General features: G+C 33.8%; 1 protein-coding gene across 1 annotated transcript in view; it reads left to right on the top strand.

Moving 5' to 3' along the window:
- LOC140433617 (cell adhesion molecule Dscam1-like) overlaps window positions 1-20727 on the top strand; it is a 757823-nt gene that overhangs the window by 689228 nt on the left and 47868 nt on the right. Inside the window, exons 6-7 of the mRNA XM_072521600.1 lie at window positions 15521-15725; window positions 19138-19449. Coding sequence (XP_072377701.1) covers window positions 15521-15725; window positions 19138-19449 — 517 coding nt within the window. The remainder of the gene's footprint in view (window positions 1-15520; window positions 15726-19137; window positions 19450-20727) is intronic.

Genomic DNA, 20727 nt, shown 5'->3' with positions numbered 1-20727 from the left:
TCCTCAAACAGATCTGTTATGTATGTCTTCCATTTTTTAATTTCTCTTTAATTTCTATAATGATTTTTCCATTTGCGTCTTTCAGAAGGGCATCTTTCTTTTTTCTCAGTGTATTTTCTTGTGCATGTTAAAGCTATCATACTGTTTAGCATATGCCTCTATTTCACTGCATTGATTAGCAAGCCAGGTGGATTTGGCCTCTTTTATTTTCTTTCCTATCAATCTCTGTAGTTCCTTGTATTTTGCCTTACTCCTGCCTTTATGTTTCCTTCTTTCCTCCATTAGATCTAAGATTTCTGAAGTCATCCATCTCTGTTTTTTTCTTATTTTTGTCTGCAGTAGCTTTTCTCCTGCCTTTATTAAAGTTTCCTGTACCATGTTCCATTTGTCATTAACATCTGTTGTTTTTATCACGTCTTGTTTGATTTTCTTTAAGTTATCATTTATTTCTTGTTTTAAGCTCTGCCGTATAGGTTCTTCTTTTATCTTTGAGACATCAAACCGTGGTATATTTGTTTGAATAAGCTACCAGATCATATTAAATATCCTCCACTCCAAATATTTTTATTTTTATGAAAAAGCTCATTGACTGTGTTAAGTTAATTAAATGATAGGATGAAATATTAGGGTTTTCTAGTTCAGTTGCCTTTGAGATGTATATATACAAACGAATGTTGAGGATTCCATGGGTACAAAGAGTTACTAATGTTGAGGTACTTCGTCGCATGTGTAAACAAAAAGAATTACTAAGAATAATCAAAGAGAGGAAAATGCAATACTTGGGTCATGTGCTGAGAGGCGAAAGATATGAATTACTTCAAGTTATACTGGAAGGAAAAGTACAGGGCAAAAGATCAGTAGGAAGACGCCAGAACTCGTGGCTGAAAGACCTGAGGAGATGGTTCGACCGCTCATCCGCAGAGATCTTTCGCGCAGCAGTTTCCAAAACTACAATTGCCATTTGGATCGCCAACCTTCGAAAGGAGACGGCGCAATGAGAAGAAGAAGTTCAATAAAGATTTCACAGACTGAAAGTTTGTGTATTAATCACGGATATACGAATGGACATATTTTTCGTCTATAGCACACTGTATTTGATGAAGTCAAAAGGCTGAAATTCGCATAATATACTGGCAAGTAGACTATATGTGAATATTTCTATTTCTAACATTTTTTAAAATAATATCAAAATATTGACTTGAGAGGGGGTTGCTCATTGGCTTAAGGGGATTTATTTTATTAAAGGAATCCTAACTAGTTTCTAAATCCGCTGGCGATAATCTCATTAAAACACTAATTAAAAAGTTCTTTTAACTAATCAAGTTGCCTAGACTTACTTCAAAACAAAATCTTGGTAGGTAAACCTGATACTGCTTTAAATTCATTCATATTATATCGTCGCTCGGTATATTTTTCAGTAATTAATTTACATAAACTTAATAATGCTTCTAAATAATTACTCTTTTTGTTAGAAACTTTTGAGATTATAATGAAATCATTCAAAAATATCTAATTGGAAATTTCAATTTAGTTTCATCACGAAAAATCTCGAAATGGAATATATTATCGTCTCGAATGATCGACTGAAACGAAACCATAAATTAATAAAAAAAAAGCTTAAAACTTGGCGGATAATTAACGAAGTACTATATAATACATAATGAGAAGAAAATACATTTCGTTTAAAATAGATTTTAAATGAGGCCGTTTGTTCGATATGAGAAAAATAAATCAATCCGAATAAGTTTTTTTTGTTGCGATTGTTCGCAAAATAGCACTTTTTCAGACATACCAGACGGAAAAATTAAAACTAAACTGCAGAATATAAAAAATCAGAAGATTTTTATGCAACGTATAAAGCTATAACAAGGTTTTCTTTTTATTTCAGCTAAAACAAGAAAAGGTTATTCAAAAATAAAAAGTATTGGCTTTAATTCAACGTTGTGTTGTCTTTTGACGCGAAGTTAAGGGAGACACAAAACCAAGAGCTACATCCTAATATTTTTCCCGTGTACAAAACACCATGTTTTTGTATGACGAAAAAAACGACGATTTAATATTGAAATATATTAATCATCATCACCATTATCTTTGCCTTTATCCCTATGTGAAGTCGGCTTCGCTAAATTACATTTTCTCAAGTTTCTATCATGGTCTATACCAATATCAATCTCGTTTACGAACATGTAATGTCTAAGCGTCCCCCAGGTCTTCTAATTCTCGGTCAGATTGGCAACTCTTCGAATTCTTCGTATTGGATTATTAACGTCTCGACTTTGAATTTGACCAAACCATGTTAACTTATGGTCTCGCATTTTAGCATCAATTGGTGCCACCGCTAAACTTCCCCTAATTTACTCATTCTCAATTGAGCATATCCTTTTTTTTTCACTCCATTCATCCATCTAAGCATTCTCATTTCCGCAACATGCATTCATTGTTCTTCTTTCGTTTTAACTGCCCAACATTGCTATGGTGATGTTATTTTTTGGTCTTAACCCTAGAAAGGTGGACTATCGTAAATTTGACGACGCTCCTTCGGTGCAATCGCGTAACCTACGCTCATACACTCCTTAGTAGCTGTTTCTTTAGTCTTGATTTAACAGGTGGTGGGTGTGTTTCATTACTACGGTATTAAATTAGTTTAAAAAATAGTAAGCAGGAGCCTTTTAAAGATAGTATAAGTGACTGCAAGTTAGAAGTTTTTTTATAGTTTGAATCGGACGATTCAGATGAAGAAGATGACTCTAAAAATAGTGTTAATTCAGAAATTTCTCGGCAATCCAGTGTTACCAGTTCATCTGTATTTTCAAAATACCTTCATTGTCAAAAGGAACAGCAACTAGAAATAATATTCATTTTATAGCTGGTCCCAAAGGAATGCCAAAAACTACACAAAAGTTGAAAAATATTTCTTACATTTTTCTTTCAGATGTTATGTTATGTCGTACTCTATTACACTCAAATACTAAAATTTCAAGATAATGAAAAAATGCCAGTAGTGCTAATATTTTTAACATGAGTAAAAATGAGCTTAAAGCTTTATTGGTAATTTTGATAATATCTGCAGCAAATAAAGACAGTCATCTATCCATGAAATATATGTTTGATAATAATATATCAGGAAAATTTCATCAGGCCTGCATGAGTGGTCAGCGTTTCAAATATCTTATAAACTGTTTTAGGTCTGATGAAAACGAAATAAGAAAAGGAAGGCAGCAAGATGATCCTTTTGCGCATATACGCAAATATGGGATATTTTTATTACCATCTGCAGAGAATCATATACACCTTCATCCTATCTGACTATTGATAGTTAGTAGGATTTCGACGACGTTGCTTTTTTCAAATGTGTTTACCTAATAAACCTAATTCGTATGGTCTCAAAATCGTTACGATGTGTGACAACTCTTCGAAATATATGATCGATGCTTTTCCTTATTTAGGCAAGAAAACCAATACAAATGGTTTGCCGTTGGGTACATATTTTGTAAAGGAACTTACACAATCAGTTCATGGTAGTAAAAAAAATATTACCATGGATAACTGGTTTACATCAGTTAGCTTAGCAGAGGAGTTATTAAAAGATCGGTACAAAATGACAATTATCGGAACTCGCAAAAATAAAAGAGAAATTCCGCAGGAATTGTTAAATGTAAAAAACGGAATCCCAACACATCTATGTTTTGCTTTGGTAAAAGAAATACATTGGAATCATATAAGAAAAATAAAGTACCTAGTTTTACTTCTTTCAACACTTTACAAAAGTGCTGATGTTTCCAAAATAAATGGTAAACCCACTATAATAACTGATTATAATCGAACGAAAGGTGAAGTGAAGTGAAGCAGATATGTTTAAATATGAATGCCAATCTTCTTCTTAACGTGCCCTATCAAGTCCCCTTGACATTGGCGATTAACATGGCGAAACTGTCTCTGTCTTGAACTATTCTAAAGAGTTGCTCAGCTTTCCTCATTCTTGTCCACTCCCTGATATTCTTCAACCAAGAGGTCAACTTTCTACCAATTCCTCTGCGTCCTTCGATTTTACCCATCATAATAAGTTGAAGAATATTATATCGGTCTCCCCTTACTACGTGTCCAAAATAGGCCATCTTTCTACATTTGATGTTATCAAGCAGCTCGCGAGCAGCATTTGCTCTCTCAAGGACTGCCAAATTTGTCAGCATAGCCGTCCATGGAATTTTTAGTATACGTCTGTACAGCCACATTTTAAAAGCCTCCAGACGATTAATGGTGGATATTTTTAATGTCCATGCTTCGACGCCGTATAAGAGGACTGACCAAATGTAGCATTTAACCATGCGCTTTCGAAGTTGAAGTTGCAAGTTATCATTACAGAAGAATGACTTCATTTTTAAGAATGTCGTGCGGGCTATCTCGATTCTACGTTTTATCTCTTGATCTGGATCTAGTTGTTCAGTAATATGGCAACCAAGATAATTAAAACTGGACACTCTTTGAATTATATGACCATCAACATATAATCGTGCATCTTGATGTGCTAAACGGCTAAACACCATGTGTTTTGTTTTTGAACAGTTTATGTTTAGGTCAAACTCTCTTTCCACTGTATCAATGGCATTTAAAAGGCATTGTAATCCGTTCATGTCATCACTTAAAATAACTGTATCGTCTGCATATCTGATTGTATTTATCAGAATTCCATTAACTTTCACGCCCCATTCCAAATTATGCAGTGCTTCTTTAAATATTCTATCTGAATATAAATTAAATAACAGTGGGGATAGTATACAACCCTATCTGATACCTCTTTGTATTTTACATATTTCTGTTGATTTTCCGTTTATGCGAGCTGTCGCTGTTTAACGCCAGTATAACTTTTCTATGAATCGTATGTCTTGACTATCAACTCCTTTATCTTTTAATATTGTAATTAATTTGTGATGCTGTACTCGATCAAAGGCCTTTTCATAGTCAATAAATACAGCAAAGACGCCTTTCCTTTGATCTCGACATTTCTGCAGTAATACATTTAGTGCAAAGAGGGCGTCCCGAGTTCTCAGTCCATTTCTGAAGCCAAATTGTGTTTCATCCTGGTCTTCTTCACATTTATCTCTGATTCTACTGTGGATGATGCGTAGAAATATTTTCAAAGTGTGGCTCATAAGGCTTATCATTCTATAATCGCTACAGTTTTTCAGACGTTGTTTTTTTAGTAGTATTATGAATTCGGACTTTAACCAATCTTCAGGGATGAATGCCAATATGAATTCTATAATATGATAAATATTGCAAGTGATAACTCGTTAATGTTATTTTTACCTCAAGCACATTAAAAGCAAATAGAAAAGTTTTATCTCAATGTGGCGAACACCGAGATAATATATGCACAATGTGTGGAAACGAGCAGTGTACATCGACTTTATTTATATTTGTATCACTTACTAAGACATACATTTTTTTCTAATTTTTTGTAATAAAAGTATTTATAGTTACATTTGTATTGTTTTCCAATTTTTTGTTAGATGTCGTAAAAATGACGATAGTCCACCATAACGGCCAGTAAATTATACTCCACCTTTCTAGGGTTAATGTTTGTCTTAATTTTTCTAACCTTTAAAGGTGTTACCTAACCTAACCTAACCTAACCTAAAATAGTGTTCACCCGAACTTTGCTTTCGGAACATTTTACCTCAGGAAATACCATAATTTCAGTATAATGTTTATTACATTGGAGAAGGTCTTTTCATTATTATGACCTGAAGATTTTCGGATGTTTAATGCCCGAATGTCTCTTTTACCAGCATCATGGCCCTGATTCTATTTCATTTTGATATCGAAATTTATGACACTGCTGAAAATTTGGGTTGGCCCTCTTGTTTATTGGCTGCACGCTGCACAACGCTTGTTGAATGTTTGTTTTGTTTACGTTACGTGAACGAATTTTTTTTCTTGTTTGAGTTGTTAAATCATATAGTGGTCATTCTCAATTATATTTTGAATTGAAATAAAATGGATGGAGAGGCTGCCGGTGATCGTGGCACTAAATTGTCTGTGGAGCAAAAGGAAATCATGGTGGCTTTTTTGGAGGACCATGCCGATTTTGCTAAGGGCAAACTCCTTGGCCATGATGACAAGGAAAGAAAAAAAGCGATGTGGGAGATCCTTAAGTTATAACCAATAAGGTTACTATAACCACTAAGATTTGACTTAGTGTTTATATTCTAATACTTATATTTTTAAATTTACTGCAGCTTAGTAATACTTACCCTAAACATTTTGGGTATCCTAGAGGCATAAACACCCTCCTCCAAATATGGTTCTAATATCCTTATCAAATAATTTGCAGCTTGTTTATTAAGCCGGAATTTCTGCCTAAATTGAGCATCACTTAGTGAAAAAGGATTTTGAGTATCCCGTTACATTCTTCTTATCCTCCGTTGTGAGCATCGGATATCTATCCTCTCTAATTACTCCAAAACCAGCAAATGTCCGTAAAACGCAGCCATATTAATACTTTTTGCCTCAGTTTTCCTTGCAAGAATCAAAACACAACACTGCCTAAACTGAATCTAAGTTCACTTCTCCCAGTCCAGCCAGTCATGTCAGATTAATTTCGACTCGAAATGAAATTTCAACCACTTTCTTGAAGTTGAAATTAATTTCGATAAATCTAAAATTAGTGACGTCGTTTGGTTAGTTCAGCTGAAATCCACAAGGCTCGCAAAGTCGCATTTCGACGTCGCCATATTAATTTCGACATGTTTTGAGTCGAAATCTCAATTAGAATCAGGGCCCATGTGCTGCACGATATAGCCAACACACCAACAATGAAATCAAAGTGCAGTATTAACTATTTAATCATCTTATTGATAACCTTATTTTGTAAACCTGTTCATTATAATTAAAAATTTCTTTCCAAATCATTTTATTCCATAATTATTTATAAAAATGTTTTTACACAAACCCATTTTATCTACAAGTAAACTGGTTTCTAATGCGTAAAACATAAAAACTGAGTCTTGTATAGGATCTTCCAATAGGTACCAATCAGTCAACAAAGCCAAACGAGTTCTAAGTGCTAATTGTTTTGACCCGCCTACGAATTTCGGCAGTTGTTATCGGTTTATCAGTTTTAAATATCACACCTACTTATAGGTCCGCCTTATTATGTGTAGTCTTCTGATTAGTCAAAGCCACAAACACCTGCCTAGAGAGTGAATTTCCAGCCTATTTTAATATTTCGCTCTGATTGGTTTTTCAGATCTGAAGTCTGAAGCACACATAAATGGCATCGTATTGGATTGAAAATATGGACTTTCAATCAACATAACCACGGTGTTGCCGGTTTTATTTTTAATACAACCTAGTTAGAAAAATCGTGGCGTATGTTGTTTAAAACGTGTCTATAACTTTGAAATAATAAGTTTTTTTTGGTTGTTCTTTGCTAGAGAGAATTACTTTGATTGATTAGTTTGACTGATTGACTGTTTATTATTCCTCACATTGTTAATTAACAATTTAAAAAGATGTTTTAGAATAGTTTTAAACCATGTTTGTATTCAAATAAGAAATATTTAATTTTGTTTGCGAAGCTGCTAATGCGTACTCTTATACACAAATTTGCATAAGAGTACGCATCTATATGTTTAAGAGTACGCACATTACTAAAGTGTACCAAAATATTAAGACATTCCAAAAATCAAACTTTATTTCTAAAATAAACGCAACACAAATACATAAAAAAAGAAATATGAAAAGTATGTTTTAGAACTCATTTTTATTTCATCTTTAAATCCACTGCTACTCCTCACAGTTAAAACACATGAAGTAATATGGGCTACTGGAAAGTATTTCGGACTTTTGAGATTTTGTTTTGCGTCGATTAGGCTTTTCTATAATTTTGGGTAATGGTAAAATCTCTGCCGCTGACACTGACATATTTAAGCTATTAGTGCTAGCTTGTGATGATATTAATACACCATCTTCGCATTCAAAGAATGGAAGGACTACTACAAGGAACTATTAACAGAACAAAGACCACAATTCATTGGAAAAGAAAACAGGCGAAGACGAAGCAGATTTCCACAACAAGAAATAGAAATAACAGATAGGGAAATGAGAACGGCCATAAAAGCAATCAAAAATAAGAAAGCACCGGGACCTGGAGGCATCTCACCTGAGCTTATAAAATACGGATCAAAAAAATTACACCGGATGATACAATGGATATTTCAGAAAGCCATAAATGGAGAACAGCTCCCAAAGGAATGGACGGCGGCATATATGACAGGAAGATCATGCATAGACCACATATACACACTGGAACAACTGTTGGAAAAGAAAAAAGCTAAAAATGGAGATATACACTTGGCATTTGTGGACCTGAGAAAGGCGTATGACTCTGTACCAAGGTCAGAAGTATGGGAGGCAATGTACAAATTAGAAATACAGACGGAACTCATAGAAGCTACAAAAGCTCTGTATAAAGAAAATAAAGTGTCCATTAAAATGGGAACAAGAATCATAGGAGACTTCACCACAACAAAAGGGCTCCTGCAGGGTTGTTCCACATCTCCAACCCTATTTTAGAAAATGCGAAGGCATGGGAGTACCGGTACGGAACGAATACCTATATACGTTAAGTTTTGCAGACGATCAAGTAGTGATTGCACAAGACCAAGACGACCTCAGCCACATGATGAAGAAACTACAAGAAGAATATACCAAGGCTGGCCTAGATATTAACCTCGCGAAAACAGAGTACCTATCTACAAGTGAAGAAGACATAGAAGATCTACAGATTGATGACAACGTAACAATCAAAGGAAAGAATAAATTCAAATACCTGGGGTTTATAATCACGAAAAAGGCAACAACAGAGGAAGAAATTACACAAAGATTAGGACAAACAAGAACAGCAATCCGACAACTTAACTCAGTATGGTGGGATAGACACCTAAATATGAAGACAAAAACGCAGATTTATAAAACATTAGTGCAAAGTATTATGACATATGGTGCTGAAAATTGGATCATAAACAAGAAAAATAGCAGTAAGATAGTAGCAACAGAGATGGAATGCCTGCGAAGATGCTGCAGAGTAACAAGAATGGATAGGAGAAGTAATGACGAAATAAAGCAAAGAACATCAATAGAAACAGACATACTAACATATATAGAACAAAAAAGACTAAAGTGGTATGGACATGTAAGAAGAACTAGCGACAGCAGATGGATAAAGAGAATAACCGAATGGAGCCCCATAGGAAGGAGGAAAAGAGGACGACCCCGAAAATCTTGGAGGAACGAAGTAGACGACGCCATGAGTAAGAGAGGACTAAACGATGGAGAATGGAACAACAGAGAGAGATGGAAACGGTTGAGCGAGGGAAGGCAGTGAATACTGTAGAATCCCTAAATATATATAATAATCTTCGCATTCGATATCAAGATTAGCCACATCGAGAGGCGGTGTAACGTGAAAAGAGATTAGATCATCTTCATTCTCAGGCTGCTTTGAATGAGGTATTACTTCAGATGGTATTGGAAGCTGAAGTCCATTATTTTCTTTTTCTACACGGACTCTATTTGAAGTATTATCTACTACCGCGCTTACTGGATTGTCCAAAGATACGTCGGTAATATAGGGGGAAGGGAGGGCAAAATCCATGTCATGAAACTGGTCGGCCTTCTGAATATTTGCTACAGAAGCAGTACTAAATAATCCAGCAACTTGAAACTGTGTAATTACTTTACCTGGATTACTTACCATCCACTTGTAACATTCCCTACTGTAGGTTTTTTTAAACGACCAAAAAAAACCAATATCCAGTGGCTGTGGTTTATGGCTTGAATGAGGCGGTAGAGATAAAAGATCAATGTGATTCTCTCGGCAATATTTTATAGCTTGCAAGTCACGATGAGAGCTGTGATTGTCGAGAATCAAAAGAACTTTGTTTTTAGCACTGTGTTTGGTAAACTTATTAAAATGGATTAACCACTTACAAAAAAGATCCGTGTTGATATATCCAGATTCAGAAATTAATTTCAGAGTTTCACATGGTGCATTTAAAAACAGCTCTTCCTTCATTCTTTTTCTGGGGAATATGAGTGCTGGAAGAATATAGTTACCTGTGGAGTTCATGCAACATACAGCCGTTACAAGTTGTCCACGATCTGCACTAGCTACCTTCCCTACGCTAAAGCTAAAGTTTCTTTCCCTTGCTCGCTAATGTCTTGGTTAACTTATTAGGCACGGTTAATAAACTCGATTCATCCATGTTATATATTGAACTTGGAGAGTATTGCCTTAGTTCATAAAGATTTTTAAGGTTATGGTAAAATCTTGTTACTTCATTTTTATTAAAACCCATAACTCGGGGCATCGAACATTTTTCTGGCTGTCGAAGCACAATTTTGTTCCGCTGACAAAATCCTCTTACCCATGACTCACCAGCCATTTGTAGATTTCTATTAAAACGGTGAGAAAGATTATTAGATTCAGCAAATTTATACGCTGCTATTTGCAATTTTTTTTTGCAATTCTATAAAATGTCTGATCTAATTCTCGTATTTGTTGTGCTAATTCGGCTTCTAGGTCGCTTGGAATATCGCTTTGAAATCGTCCCAATGATTTTGGTACATTTCCACACTGTAATCTTTGAATCACTAATGTTTAATCTTTTTCTTAATGTGGCCTCATTTATTCCCATATCATTCGCTACACTTCTTTTATTACATCCTGCTTCTAATTTTTGCTGTATTTCTCGTAAGTTTTTTTCAGTAAAAATTAACTTTCTATCGGTTTTTCGCTTGTACCAACTCATTATGAATTTAAAATCTGAAAATAAAAAGAAAACTTAAAACAAATAAAAAATTGTTTAAGGGTACCCAACTGTGTATAAGAGTTCGCATTGCGTAATCGTATACATCGGCATCGGTAGCTGCGAACTCTTATACATATATGCATTTTGTGATTTTAAACCGTTTATTACGAAAACAAAAAGATTTACGGCCCATTTTTTTAAAGCAATCATTATTTCATTTAAATGCAGTCTAAAATTATTTTAAACAAAACTGATGGTTTGCTTACCTCTCGATTGACTAAACTGAACACACAAAATTATAAATCTGAACGGCAACTCTTTGCAGCGACCATATTGACAAAACTAGGACGATAATGCAGATTTCTGTTTATGACCGTGCAGTAGGAATGTATTTAGAATCCCTTCAAGTAAAAATTACTTTAATAGATAGCGATCTAAGTATATTAAAAATAATAGGTGCGTACTCTAATACACATGCGTGCTCTTATACACACTTACCCTATCATTAAGCATCCGAAATTCATAAAACATTTAAAACTTTTTTTGTATAAAAACAAAGTAATCTGTGACATATAACTTTACAATATTGCAAACATTACAATACAACACTGTCCTGATAATGGCCTTGCGTTGAGCAGCAGGTGGCTGCGCTACTTTATTACCGGAATAGTGGAATAGACTAAAGGAAGAGTTTACCTTTCCAAGTTATCCTCGAAGAATTACGACCGGTGCGGAACGCTGTTGTTTTTGCTGTCAAATAAAACTTTTTAAAAGTTCCGCAACAACACGAGACTCAAATTGGAAACTGCTACTTTCTTCTTGAAAAGTAACTTTATGGGACAAGATCTCGATAAATTTTAACGTAAGGATTCCAAATGTATAAGAAATTTTAAAGTTTTATTAAATAACCATATTTATGCGACTATTTGCTTTTTAATACAACTGGTAATGAATTGAATTCAGATCAAAGAAACTTTTTAATCAGCTATGTTATACCTATACTTATTTTCATACTTTGAAGACATAAAGCCATACATTGTTTTATTATAACGTTTGTCAAAAAAGTTTTCGGAAATAATTGATTGTCTGATAATGAATGTCCTAAATAACTTCGCATTGGAAATGAATTTTGGATTATTATGAAACTTCAATATGTCATATATTTGTCAAATATTGGATTAAACTACAATTGATTGTAATTAAACTTACATTTTAATTATAATTTAACGTTTTGTTTTCCACTACCGAAGTCGTTTTTAAAAAGATCATTTAAGAATTGTGTTGAAAAGAGTGTATAACCGCCAAAATTGAGGTTATATTTTCTCAAAAAATTGAAAGTTGACTTAATTGGCACTTGGCCTAGTTGTCATAGGCAATAGCCATGTTTGACTAGAAAGATACGAGGGTTTATTTTGGAACTTCAAAATTCTGAATAAGTATTATGTGTGTTTTTGCATTATTTGTATAGGTATGCCTAAACAAATGTGTGTGTGAGCGTTCGTGTATTGTATTTGTGTGTTGTATGCGTATTGTGTATGATTGAAGACAATCTGTCTCTTTTAATCCGCTATTGTTGACACAGGAAATGAGATGGACTAGCTCAGGCAACCTGGAAAAAGTAACTGCAATATTTACTACAGTGGACATCCTACCCGACACGAATTTGGTACCGGATTTATTGTAAGCAGCTTTTGTCAACCATAGTGTAATTGATTTCAAAGTTACTGATCATAGGATATGTCGAATATGATTTAAAGGAAAGTTCACTAATATTAGCATTATTAGCATCCATGCTCCAACAGAAGAAAAAGAGGATGATGAAAAAGATATGCGGCACTAGACCGAGAGTACGATGAGTGCCCAAAAAATGACATCAAAATAATAACAGGAGACTTTAATGCAAAGTCGGAAGAGAGAATATATTTTCGTCCACCATCGGAATAGACAGCCTATACGTAGACTCCTAAACTTTGCGATATCTAAGAAAATGGTGATAGCTGGGACACGATTTCCCCACAAAGATATAGATAAGGAAACTTGGAAATCTCCTGATAATGAAACGATTAACCAAATAGATCATATAATCATCGATGCAAGACACTGTTCTAACTTATTAGATGTTAGGTCTTTTAGAGGAGCAAACATAGATAGTGATCACTATTTAGTTAAAGCAAGAGAATATTCAATTTAAAAAAGGAGATCGGGAAAAGGAGAGAAAAAATCAACATTATTAAACTAAAAGATCCCGACATTGCAAATGTATACAAATAGAAAATGAAATAGACAGCAAATAGAAAATCAAATAAGAACAGAAAACTTAGACGAAGAATAAGACATTAACCAACTATGGGCAAATATACGAGATATTGTGTTACAAAAATCGGTTGAAATATTGGGTAAAACCAAGTCAGAAAAAAGAAATCATTGGTTTGATGATGAATGCGAAATTGCCACAAATAGAAAGAATGCAGCATATCAAAAAACCATCAAAGCAGGTTGTATACGGAGAAAAAAAGAAGAGTATAGACATCTTAGAAGATAGGAAAAACGTATCAATCGACGTAAGAAGAGCGAATACGAGCAGAACACTCTCAATGAGATAAAAAGTTTATTCGATAAAAATGAAACGAGGAAATACTTCTTCTTCTTCAGGTTCCTTCTTCTATCGGCGGATGGAAATTCTAATGAGCTGCAACCGAACCACTCTCTCAAATTTCTTAGCCAGGATATTTTGCGTCGTCCTGGGTTTCTCTTCCCTTGTATCTTCCCTTGCATAATTAACCTAAGTAATACGTACTTCTCGCCCCTCATTATATGACCCAGATATTGAATCTTTCTAATTTTAACAAATTTTATGACTTCATCTACATCTATGTTTTTGGTCTTAAGAATACTTATAAGCTTTTCATGTTGAACTCTGTCAAAAGCTTTTTTACAATCTATGAAGCAAGCATATACGTCCTGATTCATATCCAGACATCGTTGTGTCAGAACATTGACCCCGAATAATGCTTCTCTAGTTCCTAGACCCTTTCTAAAACCCGTCTGTGAATCACTTATTTCTTGTTCTAATTTCATGTGGATTCTGTTATGTATGATTTTAAGGAAGGTTTTCAATGTGTGGCTCATTAATGCAATTGTCCGATAGTCATTGCAATCTTTAGCATTTGTGATTTTAGAAATCGTTACAAAAGTTGAGATTCTATTCTTTGGGCATGTGTCCCGTCTTGTATGTATATGGAGTTAAAAAGGTCTACCAAGACATCAATAGTATCTTCATCAATTATCTTCAATAGTTCAGTTCAGTATATTCTTTCCATCTACGTAATTTGTCTTGCGTTTAGGTTATAGTGGTAGTAGAGGAAATACTACAAATCCTTAAATAATAGCCGTCGAGAATTTAAACCACGATTAACTTTCAAAGCAGCCTTTGACAGTGTGAAAAGAACTGCCGCATATAATGCAACGCGCTGACGTGTCTCCTCTTTAATATTGCCTTGGAAAAGGCAATCAGACAATTAAATATTAGAATAAATGGAACTATTTTTAATAGATCGAAGCAAATTCTCGCATTCGCTGATAATATGGTTATAGAGTGCAGTGTTTTACAAGGCTTGCGGACGCGGCAAGTGAATTAGGACTTGTAAACGAGGAAAAAAACAAATATATGTTGGTTTCTAAAACCCCCAACATATCCAACAGAGAATTCAAATTAACAACCATACCTTTGAGTAAGTCAAAGAAATCACATATCTTGGATCGCTAGTAAACGCAACAAACACGACAAGCGACGAAATAAAAAGACGCATAGCAATAGCAATGAAGAACTGTTCACGGTCTCCAGAAACATTTAAAAAATAAAAATATAAAACATGCAGTAAAGCTCGATAGGTATATACAAGACCTTAATAAGACCGGTTTAGATATATGGGGCTGAAACGTGGACCTTATCTCAAAATGATGAAAGATTTCTTGGTATTTTTGAGAGAAAAATTCTTGGGCGGTAAATGAAAATGAGCTATGGCGTCAAAGATACAACTTTGAACTATATTATCATTAGACACCGTTCCAGATATTGTGAAATTCGTTAAAATGCAGAGACTGTTAGGATGTTAGATCATGATTACACGAAGAGATTAACATTTTCAAAACCAGAGGGCACAAGCAGTAGAGGACGAGCACGAAGGAGATAGATTGATAATGTGGAAGAAGACATGCAGATTCTAACAGTCAGAAGATAAAGGGAAATGTCAGGAATCGATAGAAGTGGCGACTTTTTGTAGCAGGCCAAGATTCACACAGGATTGTCGAGCCATTTATGATGATGATGATGATGATGATGATTGTTGGCATATTTTTGTTGTTGAATTCTTAGTTTACTATTGGCAACAAAAGCCTGCTACATTCTGCTGATGGGTTTGCTACAAATTTTTCTATATTGAGTAGGATGTAGACTGCTTCTTAGCTGTACCTTAAACAATAATTTTTAAAATCCAAACTTGGGGAAATAAAACAAAAGTACATTGTATGTTTTCTAAGTGCAAATTATTTGTTCCCTACTAGATCTCAAACTTTATTTTACACATTAAAAATAAATGTTTTCTTTTTGTATATTTTTGAAAGTGTTTAAAGGAGAAATAAGACAGTGTAAAAGTAGTAGTTTTGTAAAAGTGATGTACTTATCTTTGGTTTATTTTTTATTACAGGTTCGACTAGAAGATAGGGGTGTTTACATTTGCTTTGCGAACAATTCTGCAGGGGAAGAGAGCGTCCGAGTAACTTTGGAAGTAACAGCTCAATTATCTGCCCACGTCCAACCTCAAGTACAAGTTGTTGATGTTGGGAAGGATGCCAACTTTCAATGCATTGTTAATGGATATCCAATTTCGCAAATTAGTTGGTTGCATAACGGTAAGACAATTTACTGAAATCAAGATGATCGATAACATTATTCATAAATAATTCAATATTTTGATTATATATACAGAGGAAATTTATAAATATTCATATTGTGAAACACAGAATATTGTTTTGATTTTCAGCTATAATTAATTTAAGAACTAAGGGTTTAGGGAAAATAAAGCAAAATACTCCAGCAAAGAAATAATGAAATTAGTCATACGAGTGATATCGTAAAAGTTATCATATAATTTAACTGTCCTTATTAGTTTTACCGAGAAGCATATCAGTAGCGAAGAATTTATTTTTTATTTAGCATATGGCATATTAAGAACACATAATTAAAAGCAATATTTTTGTAAAAAAAAACGTTAAATGGAGTATAAACCAACTCTAATATATCAATATAATCAAATATTAAGTCTTATTTTAAGTCTTATTTAAGAATTCCATTCCATTCCATTCCTTTGTTTGGTCTTAGTGTGTTAATGCAAAGATGTTTGGATGTAAACCAAGACCTCTACGTAGGTTATATAGATTTTGAGAAGGCCTTCGCTACAGTCAGACACCAAAAGCTGTATGAAATCCTAAGAAGCAAAAACATCGACAGTCGCGACATTAACATCATATCCAGGTTGTACTGGGGACAAACAGCAAAAATCAAAGTTGATAATGAGTTAACCGAAGAAATTAAGTTTGTGTGCTTTCTCCACTATTATTCAATATATAGCGAAACAATATGTCAGAAAGCGCTCCTAGAGCAAAACATTGAACATTAACGGAGAGGTAATTAACAATATACGATACGCTGATGACAGGCTAATAGTAACAGATAACCTAGCAAATTTACAGTTTTTGATGAAAAACATAAACACCCATACCATACCAATAAGTATGGTCTAAAACTGATCATCAAAAAGACTAAATTCATTATTGTAACAAAGAAGCTATACACCAATGTGAATTTAACCATAAATAATCAGCCAGTTGAAAGAGTTACGTCCTACAAATATTTAGGGGTTTGCTTCACTAATACTAATGACCAGACAAGAGAAATCAAGAGTCGAATAGAGATAGCGAGACAATTGTTTGTCAAAATGAAAAAGTTCCTATGCAGCCGGGACATAAGTATAAACTTAAGAACGAGAATGTTAAGGTGCAATGTTTTCTCCGTTCTGCTGTACGGCATGGAAGCCTGGACACTGAAAAATATAAACATCAAAAACATTAAGGCATTCGAGATGTGGTGTTACAGAAGAATGTAGAAAATACCATGGACAGAAAGAGTAACGAATCAAGATGTTCTGCTGAAGATAGGGAAGAAATGCGAAGTCATAAAAACCATACAAACGAAAAAACTGGAATATCTGAGCCACATAATGAGAGGAGGAAAGTACTCTCTGCTTAGACTCATAATCCAAGGAAAAATCTCGGGAACGAGAAATGTAGGACGTAGGAGGATATCCTGGTTGCGAAATTTAAGGGAGTGGTATGGGTGCAGTTCAATACAGTTGTTCAGAGCTGCAGCCAACAAAGTAAAGATTGCTGTGATGGTAGCCAACCTCCGATAGAAGACGGTACTGCAAGAAGAAGAAAGAATTCCATCTTCTTAGTTTTTCTTGTTGTTCTGTCAATATATTACCCTCGCTATATCTTTATTTCTTTTATTTGAATTCCTTTTTGCTTTTGTTCAGTTTCTGGTAAAATTTTTTCGTCTCTATTGGTTTGCTTAGGTCTTGTAGTTCTTAAAGTTCTTTGTTCGTAGTGTCTCTCTTCTTTCTGTGGTGGATTTTATTTTTTTCTTTGGGTAGTTATTTAAATTCCTCCTCTGGTTATCAGGTTCTGTACCTCTATGGCATCATTAAATATGCTCTGATTTTTTTCTATATAATAATCTGAAATTCTTTGTCAAAACAGTCATTCGTTCTTGTTCTTCTTTGTTTATATTTTATGCCTAGTAATTCTTCAGCTACTTCTTTCATGATATTTCTGCACCCTTCGCACTCTTCGTTTATGTTTTTACATTTTAGTCTGTTTTCTAGTTTAATTTTTAATTTTTGTCTATAATATCTATCTTTGTTTGTATTTTTTAGTCCTTCTACATTGTATGGTTCATGTTTAGAACGTATTTCCTTTTTTAAACTTTTAATATTCTGGCCTTTACCCTACTTTTGATCCAGTAGTGATCAGAACATCTGCTCCTCTTCTGGTACGAACGTTTGTTATTTGGAGTGTACAATATAATGAACTATCATATTTACTGTAAGTCAGTTTGGTGATTACCAGGTACCTTTGTGTAGGTATATATTTTCGAGCGAAGTTAAAATTATACCATCAATTCCAAAAAAAAACTACTATGAAAAAGAAGTTAGTTTTGAAATCAGAACATCAAAAATATTTAAAATTCGTTATTCCTCAAGCACCAATTTTTTTCATTGTGTTGGGCTGTGTTATCATTCCTGTTCTATACCATGCAAGTTAAACGTTTACTTTGTATTTCAGTTCTTTTTTTGACGAAATATTTAGTTTTCCATTGACGCTTATAGAATGGAAATATTTGCTTCGTTGTGTAGTTGCGGTAATCTGCTGATTCAGCTATTGATTGATCTGTTGTGTCTTTATTTTGCTGTGTAAATAAATTTCGACATAATGTCAGGACATTAGTTAATTCTGATATTAAATAGACTTCTCGGTTATTTGGCACCCAAAAGAATTAAATTTGTGTCAGACGTAAACTTTGATTCTCTATAATTGCGTTTCGTTCTGTTTACTGCCGTAAACAAAATACGTAGAATTGATTGCGGGGAGTATTGTATTTGTAACAATATGATTCATGTCATGCATGACTCGATGTACAACTTCTTCCAAATAAACATGTTTTGGCATGTTTTAAAAGACATAATGTACAAACAAACCACACTTTTTCTATTGACAGACTAAATAATTGAATATCGTTCTGAACTAAAAAGAATATACTAATTTGAGTATTTAAAAACTTATTTTATAAACTGGATCTAATATATTATTTTTTTAAATATAAGCGGAAATATAATATTCTGTTCTTATAATGTAAAGTGACTAGCAAGAAAACATATTTTTGTACCTCCCAATGATCGAATTTAAAATTCCCAAGAATGCATGATAGATATGTGATTTCGAATACTTTTACCCAATTAAGACGCGAGATTTGTGATTTATAGTTTCCTTTAATATTTGCCAAATTATAATTAAACTTTAAAATATATATTTAGTATATTAAAAACCACTTAATGAGACAATGAATATATTAAATGCTCTTTTTAAGTGAAAAGTTATAATTTCTTTAATGTATAAAATAGAGCATTGCTGTTAAATAGTATTCATATTATATTTATTCTACGGATCATAAAATAAATTTATAAGCATTTTTTTAATTTATTTTCAGGAAAACCAATCGCCCAAGACAACCGCATGGAAGTAACAGCCGAACCGCCCCGTCTGACGTTAAAGGCTCTCACTAAAGAAGACAGAGGCATGTTCCAATGTATCGTGAGCAATAACTGGGACCAAGCTCAAGCCATCGCCGAACTCGACATGGGCGATGCCGGTCCTGAACTGATGTACTGGTTTTCGGAACAAACACTTCAACCGGGACCGACGGTTTCTTTGAAGTGTGTCGCAACAGGAAATCCTCCGCCACAGTTTACTTGGACTCTGGACGGATTTCCCATTCCCGACCATCCCAGGTTTTTAGTAGGTGAGCTGAAATTGACGTTTAGTTTTGTAACGAATTTTGCAGGTGGTTTTCTTTTATCGCTTGTTCGGTTTATATTAGAAAATTTTTGTATCTAACTAGAACACCAACTGGGGTTGAAATGTGTTTTATAATATAATGTGAACATTTAATCTCTATTAAAATTGTAATTGAAAAGCTGTAGATATTATATGTATATATATATATATATATATATATATCTACGGCATAAAGTGGACTCCGCCCATGTTAAACTTCAGGTTCAATCGAGCTCCTTGGTCAAGTGGGTACCGATATACGGAGCTCACTTGACCATTCCATAATATTGGTTCTGTCGATTCATCAACATGTACAATTTAATAATTTATAAACATTTTTTGGAGCCCGTAAATACCCCTGTATCATAAATGTATATCGTTTAGTTCACGTGTATATATTATAGGGGTCGTTGAGATCTTCTTCAATGTATAATTGAACCATAGGTTTATCGGTTTAAGTAAGCTCTGAGAGTTTGGCAACTGTGCGATTATACCGTATATTTTCAACATATATCCCGAGCGGTTCATATGGGCTCCTTATTTTTATCTACTGTTCGTAGACAGTGTAATCTAATACGCATTACACTGAGTAACAGAGGATATCTCATTACCTGGTATAAATACGTACTAAGAGGTAACTGGTTCTTTAAAAACAGGTATATAGATACAAAAGGATTTGGGCTTATTATTTAATGGAATGTTCGCTTGCATAGGAAATTTTATTTTTTCTGCATTTTTAAAAATGTTGTTTTTTTTTATTTAATATAATTTTATTAGTTAAATGCCGAACTCGATGTTTTTTTTTTAATGACAGAAATTTCGTAATATATTTTGTTTACGTGAGTATGTCTTTGTAAGTTTTATGTAAGCATCCGATTAATAAAAACTACTTTTATTTCATCCAATCTTCTGCGATATCTTGTATAAAGCTTTTTTATTATTTTAGTTCTGGTCTTATTTGTGTACTATATATGATATCTCGATAAAAGGTTATCTCAAAATAAATATGGTTAAGAGCTACAATAGATATTTTTGTGTTAAAATGGGTAGTAGTGTGCACAAAAAGAAAGAATTTGTCTAACAAGGTATATTCGGCAGCAGATGCATATAGTGCAAGCGTCTATGTTTTAAGGGCGGAAGGACGTGCACCTCATTTTTAGCTGACAAGCATGCGAAAAATATTATTTCTGGTCCTCAATTTACCTTTTAGTTTTAAACAATGATCTGTGACTGACCCCGTGCG

The sequence above is a fragment of the Diabrotica undecimpunctata genome, chromosome 2, assembly GCF_040954645.1.
Source record: "Diabrotica undecimpunctata isolate CICGRU chromosome 2, icDiaUnde3, whole genome shotgun sequence".
Classification (NCBI taxonomy): domain Eukaryota; kingdom Metazoa; phylum Arthropoda; class Insecta; order Coleoptera; family Chrysomelidae; genus Diabrotica; species Diabrotica undecimpunctata.
Note: the sequence above shows the minus strand (reverse complement) of the source record. Positions and strands in the feature narration are given on the sequence as shown.